General features: G+C 43.6%; 1 protein-coding gene across 1 annotated transcript; it reads right to left on the reverse strand.

Annotated features, from left to right (window-relative positions):
* Window positions 1-1,544: 1,544 nt before the first annotated feature.
* LOC310870709 (gigaxonin-like) lies at window positions 1,545-18,231 on the reverse strand (the record flags this gene model as incomplete). Its single annotated transcript, XM_083781982.1, has 12 exons — window positions 1,545-2,290; window positions 2,472-2,581; window positions 2,794-2,931; window positions 3,789-3,925; window positions 4,182-4,331; window positions 5,762-5,874; window positions 7,100-7,221; window positions 8,208-8,347; window positions 8,941-9,009; window positions 10,242-10,436; window positions 17,721-17,835; window positions 18,062-18,231. 12 exons carry the CDS (start codon window positions 18,229-18,231, stop codon window positions 2,118-2,120), a joined length of 1,632 nt encoding a protein of 543 aa, XP_083638108.1. The 3' UTR covers window positions 1,545-2,117.
* Window positions 18,232-19,158: the final 927 nt, after the last annotated feature.

Consider the following 19,158-nt stretch of genomic DNA (forward strand, 5'->3'; position numbering starts at 1 on the left):
TAGATACAAGTAAGACGCGCAAACGCGTGAAGCGAACGCAGCTTGTGTGTGTGTGGTTGTGTGTGTGTGCGTGTGTGTGTGTGTGTGTGTGTGTGTGTGTGTGTGTGCGCGTGTGCGTGTGTGTGTGCTACAGCTGCGCCCTGTGTGTGTGTGTGTGTGTGTGTGTGTGTGTGTGTGTGTGTGTGTGTGTGTGCTACAGCTGCGCCCTCTGGTGGCGGGCGGGTGGTGTAAGAGCGGGACAGACACACACATACACAGACATTCAGCCCTTGCTGTCATAGTAAGTGGCTCACTGCGTTCGCAATTATGCAGTTTAAACCCATTTCCATTTGTGGCTGAATGGTGTGCATGTTTTATCAACTCCATCTCACATTGGTTACGGCCAAGCTACACCGGGCATGTGTGCGTTTGACGTAAGCGCACTGCGCGCACAAAGTATGCGTGCGAAATGCCCCGGCTACACCAGATCTGTGGCGCGCGGCAGATTTGTGCGGGACCTTCCGGGAGGATATATAGATACGCGCTAACGCGCGTATACATTTTAGAACCAATCCTATTTTTAGAGCACGCGTAGGATGGCCCGCGGTATCCGTACGTCTGGTGTAGCTGGTATCATTGACATATATTGGTCCTATCCTATCCAAACGCACTGTACGCGCGCAGTAAACGCATACGCACGCGTGCAAAATTGCCGTTAAGCAGTTTGAGAACCTCACGGTTGGTTACATCTCTGCTAACCCCCACAATCAGTTATTGGGAGGTTGAAGAAAGCCTCGATACCCGGGCCACCATCTTCTTTCCACCTGACAGTGACAGGTATCACTAGGGGGGCATAATGCATGTAACATGAAATGTTCAACTGCACATCTCTTCCATTACAAACATTCTAGCAGACTAGTTTTATTTTTTACAAAGCAGCTCCACTTGACAATTTCCTGTATCACTATCATCTTATATACCACACAACTGTGAGTGAACACACTGACAACTGCTAATGAACACAGTGTTTCAGTTCACAACGAACACATTAAATTGTTTCAGCATCTTGTTTCAACATTTCAGCATGATCAATGATAAACAGTAAAGCAGTCGCTTTGTGGGGAGATTATTATTATTATATTTGCAGGGAGAAAAAGGTGGTAGACTTCTCTAGCAGCGAAAACAGGCCACCAGCCTTCGAGGCTGCGTTGTCTTGTGAGTGATGCATAGCATCGAGAGAGTCCATGATTGCACTGTAGTTGGAAAGCACCGCTTGTAACGACGCAGCTCTCACTGTCCAGCGTGTTGGGCACAGAGGTTTCAACACCGTGAATGTAAAGAGCCTGAGGCTCCAGCGCCTGCATTCGGGCTTGCAAGCCTGTTTTGGAACCAGCCATGTTCGCTGCACCATCATAACACTGTCCGGAGTTTACTTATCGGCAGTGAGACGGCAGAACAAAAGCCACCTTATTAGCATTTGAATGCCCATGGGCGGCTGCCCAACACCTATCTTGGCCCAAGCGCCCCCAACCCCCCGTAAAGGTAATGTATGTGACTACGTGCATGACAACATGACCACTGGGGAAGGGACATTTCAGTCAGGACAGTGGGACAGTGGGTTATAAATATTGTCTATAAGTATATACATACATTCAGAATCCACTTACTGTCCGTATTTAACAAGTTTTTATAGGGGTTTATATGTGACCATGCCACCAGTAAGACCCCCTGAGGGCGTGCACACTGCACACATCCGCCTGGGTGACAGCAGACTTCTGGATGAGCGCTGGCGATTTGGCATGAGGGGTCAGATCAACATATGTAATGAATTCTGTACTGGCCATATATGGAGCGTGTCTTCAGTGTACAGGGTTTGGTGAGGTCAGATCAGCTTATGGCATGTCAGAACAGAAAGGTCGGGTGGGGAAGGATGAACATATGGAATGTCAGAACAGGCAAGGAGTGTTTTTTGCGCAAAACTAATGCTTGGAATGGATTCAGAATCATGAAAACCCCCAAGTTTGACACGTCACATGCTACTTTGTCATTTTTTACAATTTATTGTAATAGCTATACATGTTCTGTATGTATGTAATAAACTTTGTGAACGTCTTAGCGTGATACAGTCTCGTGTCATGTTATTGTTCTCCCGGGCCGGCCCGTCCGTCCGTCCACCGCTGAACCAGTCTCCAGTTAGCAATGCGCAGGGCCGTGCAAGATGTACTGTTGAGGTCGCTAGTCAACCATGGCTTGGTGTGGTGCCATGTCCCTGTGCTGCGCCGAAACTCACGTATGTAGTCAAAGTTCCTATCTGTAAACACAGGAAGGGAACATTAATGTATTCATTTCACACAGTTGCAATGCAACTAGAGGAATATGAATTTATATCGACATATCAATGCTTCTAAAACACAATCAAGAATGTGTTTTATAAATGGCTTGAACATTGTTCAAGAATAACCGCTCTGTACACGCACACACACTTAACTGACCACAGTCCAAGTTTCCAACTATAAAGATGCTAGCTCCAATGGGCACAGCTCCATAGAGAAGAGAGGTGTTTGTTTGAATACACAGATTCTGGTCATCCAGATACTTCCACCTATAGGCACAGCAGATACAGTAAATGTTAATGTAAAATATAAAAAAAAATAACACATTTCCAGTCAGTGAAACAAAGTCACAGCTATGAATTTGTCACTTCTCAGTGATTTGGACCTATTACCCTTAGAATTATTAGCATATTTTTAGGAGAACAATATTGATCCAAAGGAAAAATGTTTGTCGATCGTGAAGTAGTTAGTTTTGACTGACCTCCCAGTCTCAGTGTGGTATAACTCAGATTTGCAGGTTATGTCCGTGTCTTCAAACTCCGGGTCGTCAGACTCGTGGGTTCTCACCCCACCAAACACATAGAGCTCCTGGCCCACGCCGCATGCTACAGAGCCATACCTTGCAAAGCAGGACCAAGGGCATGGATATCATCATCAGTACAGGAAGAAAACATTTCTGCCTATATGACACAATTTAATTTGTTCCACTGGACTTGGACTGTTACGACTGAGGTCATAATAATATAATTATGTTGCGTTTGTGTCGGATCTACACAGGTTTCTGCGGTCCATTGATAAATGACGTCCACTGTGTCCAATACAACGTGACATCTGAGCAATAACCTTTAAAGGAGCATTCAGTGATTTGGAGAAAAAAAACCCGGTCCGCCCCGGTAACAAGATATGCACATGCACACATCCTACAGTGGGCCTGGCCTGAACATGTGGTCTGGAAAGAGAGAGAAATGTCCCAGCATTTCTCTTGCATTATTGTTGGAGCGCAATTATTCTTATTTACCCTGGCATGTACTAAGAGTATGTTTTTGCTCCTGCCTGCCTCTGTGAGCAGCTAATGTCTGGCACGGTTTCATGATCGGCATGAAACTCCCAATAGGCCAAGGAAGAACCTCTACCACACATTTTCAGCTGACCAAGATTGTCAGGCAGAAATGCATTTTCTTTAAAAAAAAAAATATATATATATATATATATATATATTTGTTCTTTTATTACTACAGAATTTGACATGTATCTGTCAGATTCCATTCCGATTGGCTATGGTTGGTGGTTGGCCCCGCTTTGCACAAAATGGCACAATTGCCGTGAAACTTTGCACTCACACACTCCCAGTAGCCCAAGGCAGCACCCAACATTTTCAAATCAGCCTCATGGAGGCACTGGTGTTAAACCAGACCACTAAACATTTCTGCGTTTTATTTAAATTATTGAACTGTTACTGGTACAATAAAATGTTACCTCCTGTCTCTCAAGGGGGAGATGCTAGTCCACTGCTGGGTCTTTGGGTCAAAGCATTCAACAGAGTCGTATAGCTTCCCATCGGATCCTCCACCCATTGCATAGATCTTCTTATTCATAGTGGCATAGCATCCAATCTGGCCAAGAGGGACAATCAAACAATATGATGCATGTTTTATTGTGAAAAGGGAGCAACACCGATTATCGATTATAACTCTGCACCCAGTCTGATGAATCGAATGGACCATAATGGAAACAAGTCCTCCGGAGACTTTTGTGTTCAAATGTGTTAATAAAGTTTCCAAGCAAATGCAATCAAGCTGTTAATAAAGTTTCCAAGCAAATGCAATCAAGCTGTTAATGTAATTTTGTGAATAGGATTCCATCTCTTACCTTGCGAACCATGTTCATACTGGTTTGCTGTTTCCAGGTGTTACAGTAAGGGTCAAACACCTCGACTGTCAGCAACTGTGTTTCGTAGTCTTCTCCTCCCATAACATAGATCCTCCCATCCAACTCGGCGACACCAAAGTTGTTACGGGCCTGGATACAGTTAAAGTGATAAGGCTGTCAGAGGGCCACACAATCCCCCTTGTGAATGAGTGAATCCACAATGAGAACGTGGCGAGTTGCAATGGAGATAAGCGAAGATGTTAGGGTTCCCTTTAGCTGTGCTCTCAAGTAGGCATACACTCAACACCACAGAGAGACTACTGTACGGCGGTGCCGTGCCCTGCTATATATTGCATATATTTTTGGGGGTCCATGACCATCAAGAAACATGAAAATGTTTGCGAACGACATGAGAAACATGAGGTTTTTCAAAAAACTGGAAGGAATTTGTAGAATCGGGTTAAACTAGCAGTTAGGTGTGAAATGTGGACCAGCATCAGGCACTCTTCCACTTTATATTTGTTGAACACTGGCCATAAGACACCATGACTGCAGTAAACAAGGGACATGTAGATTCATTGGAACCAGGAATTTCGGGATTGTCTTATACAGCATTTATACTGAAGTACCACCTCAGAATATATTTGGATCTCCAATTACCACCATAATAACTGATGAATAAATACAGGAACATATACCTGCCCCCTTTTGTTCCATTCCTAAACCAATAATGCTGCTGCTCTGACAAATATCTGTCTAATCAGTAGTAATTAATCCGTTTTCAAATCTTCTATTAGCGGCTAGGTGTGCCGTCATGCTTATTTCAGCACGGCTGGATAGCCTATTTCAACCAATCTTGTCTTTTTGAGTGGTGCAACCACTCCTACAACCAGCAATGTCCGTGTCCGCCTATGTGGCATTGGTCATGAGCACGAGTATATGACTTATTAGTACCAGTAGGGGGCGCCAGAAACAGAGAGGGATAGTGCATGCTCTGTTGCCTGCTAATGAGAGAGAGAGAGAGAGAGAGAGAGAGAGAGGTGGGGGGGGGGGGGGATTGCACCACTCAGTTCACACGGGTGTGATTATTTTCTCCTTTTTTGGTGGCGACTCCTCTTATCCTATCTGTGTACCACCAGAGGGGGGCTCAAGACATGTATATAGGCCCAGGCTGTAGCGTAACGGTCTGGGCACCGGACTAGTGATCCAGTCGCGGTGTGCCGCGGGTTCGACTCCCGGACCCGACACGGCCTTTACCGCATGTCATCCCCCCATCTCTCTCCCGTTTCCTGTCAGCCTACTTTCTATCCCTTAAAAAATTAATAAAGGCGTAAGCCGCAAAAAAATATAAAAAAGACATGTATATAAACCTGTATATCCTACTTGCTATTATCTGCTGTGTCAGGCCAAATGGATAGGACTGCAGTAACCATAAGATTACTCGTCTGATCATGCAAGGTCCATGTCGGCAAGACATTTAAAACTATGCCTAGTATTTTACTACAGTATGTACTCATTCTAAAATTGTACTGTATAACATTTAGTATACTTGGCTTATGGGACTCCAGGTGTTAGTATACCTGTATCATGGGACTTATGGGACTCCAGGTGTTGGAATCAGGGTCATATTTATCTCCAGTTTCCAGGATGGTACCGTGTTCCTCAATGCCACCCATCACAAAGACATAGCCGTCTGATTGAAGAAGAGAAAAATATATATATATGAATGAATGCCACTTTATACATGTAGAACTTCCATTGCAATCAGAACTGCAGGCTCACACGCACTAGCCTCGATGACCTTACAGGCGTATGCAAAGGCTAAACTTAGGTAATTTAGTTAGCATTTTATGTAGACATAGCACTCTAGTGTAGTATACTAGGGATGCATCGAATATTCGGACACCGAAACTATTCGGCCGACTATTGGCAAAAAAATGCATATTCGGCGGTATTCCGTTTGGTTGATTTTAGAGCCGAAAAACGGAATAGCCAAAGAACCGGGGTTACCTTCGTAACCTACTGTTTTGTTGTGATCAGAGCCTTAGGTATAGACAGAGTTACGCAAACTGCATTCACTTCATGGGGCTTCAGTACAATTTTTGATTTTTTTAGTAATAGCACAACATAAACATTAAAGTGACTACTTAAAACAGTTGTCATGTTGCACACATGCTTAAAATAGCTCATATTTGCGCCGCCCTCGTTGAAAACAATGTATTTCCAACTCCAGCTCCAACTCGGTTTATTCCCCCTCAATATCGTAACTCTTCTATTAGATGGCTCTGGTTGTGATGACGTGAACAAAATGTAATCATATATTTTGTCATTATTATGTAGCTCTACAACAAAGTTACAGCAATGTTACAGTAAAAATAATAATCATATTCGGGTATTCGGTTTTCGGCCAACTGTTTCGGCAAAGAATTTCCCATTCGGTGCATTCCTACAGTATACTCTGTTTAATTGTACAGATATTCTACGGTTAGACAAACTTCGGTTCTTAGCTTGCTTATGATCCTTGATGACTATTTCTATGCATTTGATGTTTTACCAAGTGCCGTTCTTGCGTACTACTGTAAATCGCCCTAGATTAAGAGTTTCTTCTACCCTAGCAATCGCTTCCTCCTTCCTAAGTACCCATGGGTCTCATACTGCACATTATACTTTGATAATTATTATGGAGTTTGTTCTCATGAACCAATGATAATGAGCCGTAGCGGGAAACAATACAAAAATGGGATGGATTTATGATTTATTAAGTTGTATGTAATTGATGAAAAACATGTTATTAAATATTAGACACAGTAAAATAATAATGACAACCATCTTCAGATAAACCAATAAGGATTTTTGTTTTTTAAACTGAATTTCACAATTATTTGTCAAATCCTGCCGTCGTAAATAATAGTGCTAACCTGCAGCGACTGCCCCGTGGCCCACACGGCCAGTGTTCATTGGTTGAAGTTCAATCCAGGCCCGTCTGCTCGGGTCTTTGAACGGAAAGATGCAGCGCACCTTCTCACACGGCTTTCCATTTCTGTGCAGGACAGATAATAATATAATAATAAAATATTTGTATAGCACCTTTCATGACATCAAATGCAGCTCAAAGTGTCTAGTCTAGTCCCCGACTATAATACGACCACTTTTTTTATATATATATTTCCATTGGAGAAAAAAAAAACGCGGTCTTATATTCAGCACGATAGGGTATGTACAGATGAGAAGATAGGAAGTCCGCACACCGGTCTTGAGCTCCAAACTTTTAATGTATTAACTCCTTTTCTACCAGGCCGCTAGGGGACGTTGTTTGCTAGGTCCGTGTGTATATGTGTACACACATACACACACACACGGTTAGGCCGCACGGAAGCTTTTAACATTGGTCCGGTTGCTTTGGCAACGTCCCGTCACCACCAGCTATGGACGCAAAATCTGATCACCGTTTTGCTCGGTTACAAGCAGGATTTTCAAACCTCCATAAGTTCGGAACCCAGGAGAGCTGTCCTTGGTGAATCTTCTTCAGCCATCCACATTTCGGATATAATTTCTGACTTTGTGCTGCGTCGCTCCCGACATGTAAACATTTCTGCCGACAGGTAGGGAGTGTGTGCTTGTGCTAATGATACTAAAGTAAAGTGGGTGTAGTGAGTGTGTGTAGATCTGCTATTTTTCAATAGCTAAAGTATAACATAATGCTTAGTTAAAACACCAAAAAGGGTTCCCGTCCAGAATGGGTTAAAGTGGTATGCGGCCGACATAGGTTAACTTCATTAATGCTAACAGCTTGCAGCAGAGAAAGAATTATAAAGAAATGTTTCGACTTTCGACCCATTCTGGTCTTCGTCAGGAATGAAGAGTATGATTCCTGACGAATGCCCAAAGGTCGAAGCATTTCTCTTTAAATAATTAAAAGTTTAGAGGACTTCCCATCTTCTCAACTGTGCTGTGTATCTCCCAGTGATGAAGGTGTGTAACAGTTTGACAGACACATACACACACATGGTTGAAACAGCAACTCACTTTTCTCCCCCTGCAATAACAATGCACTCAGAGTAACCTCGTTGTTTCCAAGACAGGAGGTCCTCGTCCTTTAGTATACCGCCTATGGTTGGTTCAAGGTAATCTCGGATCACCTCCCTCATCAAGGGCTCTCCTATGGCCTGATGGTATCAAATGCAAAACGAACCGTTAGTCACACAATCGTCAAAGTCAAAGAGATTTAGGTAATACCATCGTCAAAGAAGCATAGTTGGAGAGCAAAGGCAAGGTGTCAAGTATTCAAATATGACAAATATGATGTTGTTCATGTTGTAATAACGTTTTTTTTTTCTTTATAATTTTTATCCAACGATTTTGTAACCCATTTTTCACCCCTGTGTCAATTATCTAATGTAATCCCGGGCTCTACACACCCTCCGCCAACCTGGGGAGAGCAACAGACTTGAACTCATGCTTCCTTCATGCCTGAGTGTCCAAGTTGCTCCTTTACACCTGACAGGGGGGAGTTTCCCTGGTTGGACGTAGCGCGTGGAAGGAACACGTTATTCCAACCAGTTCCTTTCCCCTCCATCAGGCGCCCCGGCTGGCCAGGGGGAGGCAGTTTTAATAACTGGTTTTGATGGATTGAATACTTGATACTATTAACAGTTTGCAAAAGGTACAGTTATAGAATAATGCTAAAAGGATAACACACAAATCATTGTGGTCCTATGTATTAAATAAAGTGTCAATTATGCTGCGACATAATTATTACCTGTTCTCTCAAATAGCTTGCATCAAGGCCCTGCCACCACACTGCAGACATCACCTCCTTCATGTGCAGCTGGCAGGGGACATTTTATTATTTTAAAGGACTTCCGTGGCTGCCCTGAACAAACCTGGGTATACTTCATACTATAAAGTAATATATTAAATGTACTAGTCCCTTTAACTTATTGATGGGTTTCCTATTCCCTTTTTAATAATAATTACCCATTTCGTCCTACAAGTGAAATTCAGTTCTCAGCTTTACCAGAGCACTAGTCAAAGTCAAAGACATGCGATTTGTCACACACGTTACCGCAGTGAAATGTGTTCTCTGCATTTGAGCCACAGCCAAGGAGCGGTGAGCTGCAGCCGTGCCACACTCGGGAATCATTTGATTAGTTGATTTGAACCCCCAATCCAACCCATTGATGCCGAGTGCCAAGCAGTGAGGCATAGGGTCCCCAACATCCCAGTTTCAGGGCGGACACTCTATCCACAAGGCCACTGTCTGGTCATATATATGTTAAATGTACTAGATGAACTGGGGATAACTGGGGATTTTAGTGGCTTGCTCAGCCACTAAACATTCTCTACACATTGCCGGAGGAGAACTGGAATCAAACCTGGGATTTTCTGCTTCCCAGGCAGGCTCTGCCCGTGGCCCGCACAAATATTAATAAAACCAGCTTGACTGGATTTATTACTACAAACCCTCCCGCGCACTCAGATCAGCCAACGCAGGGAAACTGTCTGGAACTACCTTCACTAAAAACGCTGGGACAACGCTCCACACGTCACACACTAGACCTAGATAGCATTTTATACAGATTTATAGCATGTCACGTAGACAGCACTAGAATTGCATTTTATGTAGTCATAGCACTTTATAGTTCATATGTATTGTTATAGTATCATTATATAGATAATCCACTGTTACGTTCTTAGCTTACGCATGTTTCATGTTCATGATAACTACTTTTTAATGTATGTGATGTATTGCCATGCTTCTTGTTATTGCTTAAGTTACACATTATTTTACAAAATTGTCATTGCGGATTATGGATACAGTACAATGATTCATATTTAAAACTATTACCTCCAAATGCATTTAAAAGGGTGGTTGGCCCAGAAATTGCCTTAACATTGGCCAATGCATCGGCAATTAAGTGATCTCATCACCTCTTTTCGATCGTCAATATATTATTAACGAAAAACACTGGAAAAAATGATTTGCGGATATTTCCGCACAAGCAAATGTTTCAGTATATACTGTATATATTCCGCTTTGTGTGTGTCTAGTGTCTAGTGTGTCTGGAGGTACTCGGTGGCGACGTGGTGGACATGGTGAAGGCAGTAGTGCAGGGAGAAAAGCCGGATGCCAATGCAGTTCTCTGCAGTGATGCAACTCTCCAGGAACTGACAGCAGAGGGACTTCAAGTCAGTCAGGAGCAGCACGTCAGATGCCTTTACCATGTCCTGGATGGTGTCTTCGCTCAGACTGATCTGTGTGCAAAAGGCAGGAGGGTGCATTCATATCTATGTAATGTATGTGTAGAGGCAGGTACAAATATGTACATATTTTAACTTTTTGTGTTGTTTGTTTTGTTTTCATAAAAGGAATGCCCTACACATACAGCATTTTGTAGACAGAGCTATCTCACATTGCATCGTAACATACATGTTATACAGGGTATAAAGCTTTTTTGAAACAAATTTCTTTTGCAGTCACTTTAGGACAAATAGCAGCATTTTTTTCTCAAGACTATTAAAATAGTATACACAAATCAGATTTAAGATGTGTTTAAAGGTCACAGCTCTGTTTACATGTGCAGTAGGTCTACTTGGTACAGATAGGTAGTCCTTAGAGTGGTTGTATCCCAATAGCTAACCTTCTTTTGTCGCAACAGTTCATAAATCTTGCTGCTGTGTTTGCACATGGTTGTATTCATAGGAGGCCTTAAGTATGTTTCACCAGTTTCAATTGAAACGGGCCTCCACCCTCAGGGGGGCCTCATATTTGGTCTTGAAACAGGCCTCCAGATTCCTAAGGCCGCCCCTGAGAACACACAAACACATCAAGCTGGCCATAGGGGGCGCTAGCTCCCCTCAAAGAGCCAGAATGCAAAATGCTTGTCATTCAGCCTCACTTTGAGTTGCTCAGTGGACTGTCTCTCACACAGCGATATGGAGAAAAATATCACACCCGCGTGACGTGAGCGGCACTGTTATCACCATACATCACATTCCGTGCTCAGCCAGTCAGCTTGCACGCGCACACACACACACACACACACACACACACACACACACACACACACACACACACACACACACACACACACACACACACACACACACACACACACACACACACACCTCAAAATACAACACAGCTCAGTGTTAGGGAACGCTGTAGCAATTTACAATTTAGGCATTTAGCATCACTCTTAATCCAGAGTGATTTACATTAAGCAAGAACAAAAAGCATGGGAATACATCACATAAAAAGCATTTATCATGAAACATGCGTAAGCTAAGAACGTAACAGTGGAATATCTATATAATGAAACTATATTATAAACTATACAAATATACTATACTATGCTATACGTGTGGAAGACCCATAGATCCATAGACCCCAAGGTAGCCGCAATGAAGTAATAAATATAGCAATAGAGTTCAAAGGGTGCAGATGAAGAACAGCTGCACTAATTGGCGTCGTTAAGGCGTGCATGGCAACAGTTTGTGTTGCGTGTGATGTCACACCAGAAGATATAAGATGATGCACCGTGTTGAGAATTACTGTAGACGTCGAGAGAAAGAGAGAGAGAGAGAGACACAGACAGACAGACAGACAGACAGACAGAGCGATGTTGTCTTGGACCGTTTCCAAAGCAGGAGGACCAAAGCGAGCCTATCATGCTGCTGTAGCAGTGAGGAACAAACTGTATTCCTTTGGAGGCTACGGTTATGGAAGGACCTTCAACAACATGCAGGGACAGATGGATGTCCATGTCTTCAACACAGTGTCTTTATGCTGGAAGAAGTTACCTCCAGTGAAACCAGGAAGAGGAGACGGTCACCTTGAGGTTCCATCCAGGCGCCGGGGCCACACAGCTGTGTTGGTTGAAGATACAGTCTACATCTGGGGAGGGGAGCCTTACTACAATGAGCTTTATGCATTTGATGTTGATTCCCACAGATGGTTCCAACCCAGGGTTTCTGGGACTGTTCCAGAGGGGAGGAGCTACCACTCAGCCTGTGTGTTGGAGAAGGTCATGTTTATCCATGGAGGAGACACCAAGCTGACTGGAAGCACTAATGACATGTACAAGTTGGACACCAGCACAATGGTCTGGACATTAATTAACACCAGAGGAACTCCACCTCCTGCTTCATCAGTTCACTCTGCTACCATCATTGGTACCAAGATGTTTGTATTCGGGGGCCGTAGGGACCAGTGGGTCTACAACACCATCAGAGTGTTTGACACAGAGACCAACGTCTGGCTGAATACACCTTCTGCACAACTTCTATCAGAAGGACGCGGTTGGCATTCAGTCTTTACCTACAATGGAGAGCTGTACATATTTGGTGGCTGGAACAGTAACCAGAACCTAAACGATGTGTGGAAATTACGTCCAGAGACCTTCTCCTTGAAGAAGGTTGAGCCCAAGGGGAAAGGACCATGTCCAATGTATGGTATGTGCTGTTGCATTGTGGGAGATCGTATCATCCTCTTTGGAGGAAGGAAAGGTTACACTATCTCTGATGAGCTGTTCATCTTAGACTTGAGTCCTTGTCTTAAGACGTTATGCAAGCTAGAAGTTATTCAGTACGCTCTGGACCAATCAGAACTCCCACACAACATCAGGTGGGAACTGGCAGACATGGCAACCAACGACAACAGACGACAACAACAACAACAACAACAGAGACCACATTCCAGACGAAGGAACAGCAGAAAGATCAAGAAATGATGGATCAACATCTCATCCCACCTGATGGTGAGCCACCTCTCAGCATCACTTACTGAGATTCAAACCTCAGGAGACTCCTTCTCTCCAGACAGGCTCTCTAACCATTCAGCTAGGCATCAAACAATGACAATTGTTCCGTCCAACACAATGCGGTGGAAACACAAACCTGTGTCTGTATGTTCCAAACTGAATACTCTCTTTATTGTATATTCATTTCTATGATCTTTTTTATTTAAAGGACCAAGGAGTCCTGAAAGGACTTGGTCCTTTATTGGTATTGTTAGTTTTTTTTTCCTTCTCCTTCTGCCAAAATAATAATAATCGCGAAACTTGGCCTACAGAAAAAACAAAACTCTTAAGGGCGACTGTGGCTCAAGAGGTAGAGCAGGTCGTCCAATGATCCATGGGTCGGCGGTTCGAATCCCGGCTCCTCCTGTCTACATGTCGAAGTGTCCTTGGGCAAGACACTGAACCCCAAATTGACTTTGAATATAGGGGACAAACTAGAAAAAGTGCCCTTCTGGGCACAGGTCTCCACCAGGATTTCTTCCTCAGCCTAGTGGGAATATGCGTGCACAGTTTCCTCGCAATCGGACGCTGCGTTGAGGAGTTGTGGCGATTTGTACAAAGCGGGCTACTCCTGAAAACTGTAGGAGCCAATCGTGGCCAATCAGGATGGAATATGAGAAATCAAACAAACCTGCCTTGATCACATGACTATGGAGATCATGTGTACCGATTTGCGTGAAATTCGGATAAAATCTGAAGGAGTAATAATAGAAAATGTGTTTTACATATGTCGGCCTCCTGGTGGCGCTATAAAGAGCAGATGTGAAAAATTCCAGGCAAAGGTTTTTCCTTGGCCTCTAGGGAGTTGGCATACAAAGTTATCCACAGATCCGTGCAGTTAGAGGTAAAAACACTTTTCGGCCAGTTATAGCGCCACCTTGAGGCTGAGTTGAAATTGTTGATGTGGCATTTTGTCCTCGGCCTAGTGGGAATGTGGGTGCACAATTTCACGGAAATCACGCGATGTGTTCATGATTTGCAGCATTTTGTTTGAAACTGAGCACTCCTGTGAACTTTGGAAGCCAATCTTAACCAATCAGGATGGAGTGTGAGAAATCTGAAAGACCGGTTTCGTTGAATGGCTCTAGAGAGACTGTGTACCAATTTGCGTGATGTTTGGACAAAATCTGTAGGTGTACTGTGCAAAAACTTGTTTTGCACAAAGCGGCCTCCTGGTGGCGCTATAACAGGCCGTTCTGGAAAGTTTGGGGCAGAGGTTCATCGTTGGCATCCAGGGAGTGTGTGTGCAAAATTTGGCATCGACCGGGTTAACGTTGGCCGAGATTAGCTGTTCACGGACACACGGACGGACGGACACACACACGGACGGACGGACACACGGACGGACGGAGTGCAAAACATACTCTCCCCACATGCCTTCGGCCTGGTGGAGACAATTAGCACATTCCACACCAAGTTAACCTGGGACACGAAGCAAGAGTGTACAGTGCACTGAAGTCCCCTCAGTCAACCCCCACCACTCTTGGCCCTCTCTCTCTCTCTCGCTCACTCACTGCCTTGCTCTCTCCCACAATGTTAATGTTAGTAAAGTTACACCTATTTTATGTAAATAACATGGTAAAATGTGCGGCATTGGGAGGTAAAGGGGAGACACTTTAATTGTGAAGGGACTACAGGATGAGGAAAGGTGTTGTTGCTAATTGTCGAGAGTAATGGCTGCGTGTGATATTGAACAGTCAAACTATTCGTATCAATATACGGCTGTATCAACAAAATAATGATGTCATAGGTATATGGGGGCCTCATATTTGTCTCCACCAGGCCGAAGGCATGTGGGGAGAGTATGTTTTGCACTCCGTCCGTCCGTGTGTCCGTCCGTCCGTCCGTGTGTGTGTCCGTCCGTCCGTCCGTGTGTCCGTGAGCAGCTAATCTCGGCCACCGTTAACCCGGTCGATGCCAAAGTTTGCACACACACTCCCTGGATGCCAACGATGAACCTCTGCCCCAAACTTTCCAGAACGGCCTGTTATAGCGCCACCAGGAGGCCGCTTTGTGCAAAACAAGTTTTTGCACAGTACACCTACAGATTTTGTCCAAACATCACGCAAATTGGTACACAGTCTCTCTAGAGCCATTCAACGAAACCGGTCTTTCAGATTTCTCACACTCCATCCTGATTGGTTAAGATTGGCTTCCAAAGTTCACAGGAGTGCTCAGTTTCAAACAAAATGCTGCAAATCATGAACACATCGCGTGATTTCCGTGAAATTGTGCACCCACATTCCCACTAGGCCGAGGACGAAATGCCACATGAACAATTTCAACTCAGACTCAAGGTGGCGCTATAACTGGCCATAAAGTGTTTTTACCTCTAACTGCACGGATCTGTGGATAACTTTGTATGCCAACTCCCTAGAGGCCAAGGAAAAACCTTTGCCTGGAATTTTTCACATCTGCTCTTTATAGCGCCACCAGGAGGCCGACATATGTAAAACACATTTTCTATTATTACTCCTTCAGATTTTATCCAAATTTCACGCAAATCGGTATACACTATCTCCATAGTCATGTGATCAACACGGAGCGGCACCATTTCCCATCTTCCATCCTGATTGGCTAAGATTGGCTTCCAAAGCTCACACGATTCGTCCATTTCGAAAAAAGGCCACAAATCACAAACACAGTGTGCAATTTCCGTTAAATTATACACGCACATTTTCACTAGGCCGAGGACGACATGCCACAATTCTTTCCTCAAAATCAGCCTCACGGTGGTGCTATAACAGGCCAATTCCTGTTTTTAGCTATAACTGCATCGATCTGTATACAACTTATGTATGCACACATGGAAAAACATTGTACCTGCATCCCTCCAACACGAACCTCCGGCCCAAATCTTCCTCAACAGCCTGTTATAGCGCCACCATGAGGCCACAACCTGACCTGCCCTGGTGGAGACCTGTGCCGATTGGCACTTTGTCTAGTTGGTCTTGAAACGGGCCTCCAGATTCCTAAGGCCGCCCCTGGTTGTATTTCTCCCAGTAGGTATGGCTCACTCACTACTCTGTCTGGCCAGCAGGCTGTTGACATGTATTTCATAGTGTCACCTGTTACGTAGCCACGTTGTTGCTGATACGTCATCATCAGCCAGCGCCACTCTGTCCATGCTTTTCTCATTGTGAAAAAAAATAGCGCCAGTTCGAGACTCAACTCGACTCGAGACTAAACCTTACAGTAAAAAGTAAACACTAATTTGATTCAGTAGTAGATTCAACATTCATCTGTGTGGGGTAACACCAGTAGCTACGCAGTGTGCATTGATACGTCCAAACTGGTGTTTAAATTTTTTCCCCAACCACAGACCAATCAGAAGACCTGGGTTGAAACTTGATTTATCCCATTTACATGTCCCGCCTACCTTGGCGATAGGACCCTTTCCAGACCAAGTAGCGAGGTGACGAAACAAATTCACGGAACGCAGTGAAGCAGGCTGGAACCCAGACTACTACACATGATCATACTAACTACAATGTCACAAGAATATCACAAGTAGCAGATCTGCAGGCTCAAAACTCAACCTTATCTTTTGAGCATGTAGATCTGCTAATGTTGCATTTTTAATTATTAGGTTTTCAATCCTGAAAAGTAACAGTTTTACATATGAGGTTTCCCTCCTACAGAGACAATGTGTTGGATGATCAATAAATGGTAAATGGTAAATGGTGCATTTATATAGCGCCTTTATCCAAGGCGCTTTACATAGATTGTGCATTACATTCACCCATTCACACACCGATTGCAGCGGAAGCCATGCAAGGTACCAACCAGCACATCGGGAGCAAGTTGGGGTTCAGTGTCTTGCCCAAGGACACTTCGACATGTAGACAGGAGGAGCCGGGATTCGAACCGCCGACCCATGGATCATTGGACGACCTGCTCTACCTCTTGAGCCACAGTCGCCCCAATCCAACAGAATACGTTCACAGCTTTTGACAGATGCAGTTCACCAGTCACAGCAGTGCAGTAAGCACACTCAGTCTCGGCACAGCAAGGGCAGCCCTGCGCTTGTGTTGGTATATAGAATAAAGCGCTCGAATATTAACTAATTGTTTTCAATTCAATCTGAAAACTGTCGGCGGTCATATGTTGTTTTCGTCGGCTAAAACTAAGACGAAAAATGTTCGTCGACTACCTTTTTTCACTGACAAAAAACTAAATGGAAACTAAATTAAAACTAAGCTAAGATGACTAAAACTAAGACTAAACATAATGACAATTTCGTCAACAAATAAAAACTAGACTAAAATGTTAGGAAGGAAATAGTCGACAAGAGATCCAGTATAAGTCATTTTACACTTGTTTGCATGCTGAAAATAGCAGATCTACAAGCTCACAGCGATGTGTAGATCGGCTATTTTCAAGTGTAAAATCAGTCATTGTGACGGCATCAAGGCCCACCAAAACACATTTTAGTCGACTAAATCACCTGCAGATTTAGTCGACTAAAATCTCAGGGCATTAAGTCGACTAAAACTAAACTAACACTAACACATTCCAGGTGACTGAAACTAAGTGAAAACTATTCAAGAGACTATGACTAAAACTAAAATAGAAATTTGCTGCCAAAAACAACACTGCATAACACTGCTAGTAGGAAAAAGGAAGAATCACTCCTGTCCTTGACAAACCAGTCCTTTATACAATTTGCCTCATGCACACACATGGAGCAAAACATTAAATAAAAACATGACTTCGCACGCACACGCACAATACTCACTTCTCCACTGAAGATGTAGTCCAGGATCTCTTTCATGATGGGCATAGACACTTCCTGTAACTCGATTCTGTATGTTGACCCATCTTCCTTAGGAGGATTGTAGTTGAGCTTGGCCCTATTCAGATGGAATTATCAATAGGCTACAGCCAGGACATTATGTATCATCTATATACGGTACCATAATACGGCAATGTATATCTTATGAGCTCAAAGCACTGAGACTTGTTTACATAAGGGTCCTCCATTTTCAATTCATCAAAACATTTAAAGACAAATATATATACTTATAATTTTTGGTGGCATAGGAGCAAACAAAATTTGTGATGTTGTCTTGTTTTCACCTGATGTAGGGGCTGGCCGCGGCGAGAATGGTTTTCTGGACGGGAAGCTCCTCTCCGTCGACCACCAACAGCGCATCGTGAAAACACTGCTGCTGCCAAAAGGAACGCAGGACCACCAGGAGTTTCTGAGAATGCAGCGGGTCAGAAATCTTCGCACCAGATGTAGTCATGCCACCCGAGCCGGGTATGTCTAGCCTAGTATAGCAGAACAAAGACCAGCTAGAACAGTGGTTTTCAACCAGTGGTTCGGGGACCACCAGTGGTGGTCCACTTGTGGTCCTCGGCTAAATGATGGAGTTGGTAACCAAAAATGGACCCTTATTAGATCTTTAACGGGTCTTCTACATCCTGACAGTTTTCTGAAAAAGCTATGTTTCTATGTCAGTCGTTCTTCGATTTTTCAAAAATAGAAGATCTACAAGTAGCGTGCCACCGAGTGGCGCGCTACTATGAGCTTGTAGATCTGCTATTTTTCAATAGCTAAAGCATAACGTAATGCTAACACAAAAAGGGGTTCCCGCCCAAAATGGGTTAACTCTTGAAAGCGAAATATGAAACCAAATGGACCCTTATGGGTTTATTTGGTTTCATTTTACGCTCAAGAGTTAAACATCTGCATTACTTAAGAACGTCTACACTATTACATAATATAAAATCTAATAATTATGATTTTGATGAACATTTGCCTGTTATCTCTTAGTTTTGGGTCTGCGAGGCTAAATCCCATCAAATGGTGGTCCGTGGCTCAAATGCCAAATAAATAACAGGCCTTGATATGAAAAGGGTTGTTGAAAACCACTGAGATAGAACAATATTTGGTAGCTAAGCGTAAGCGTGCAGTCTCCGACTCTGACAGACAGTTGTTGGAATCTAGTCTACTTGACACAATTATTGTGATTCTACTGTATACAGTTGTTGCAAATCGTAGCAGATCGACTGCTTTTACTGCACTCAACTCTCAGCGCACAGCCGTTACTGAAAAATACCCATCTACCATGGGGGTCAAAATCGAAAGCCCAAACCACACCGTCCAAGGCTTGGGACAGTGATTGATTGATTTAAGTATTTATTATCAGTTTGAAGAATTATAGTATATT

Source organism: Protomyctophum parallelum (genome assembly GCF_964188405.1).
Source record: "Protomyctophum parallelum genome assembly, chromosome: 14".
In the NCBI taxonomy this organism is placed as follows: Eukaryota; Metazoa; Chordata; class Actinopteri; order Myctophiformes; family Myctophidae; genus Protomyctophum; species Protomyctophum parallelum.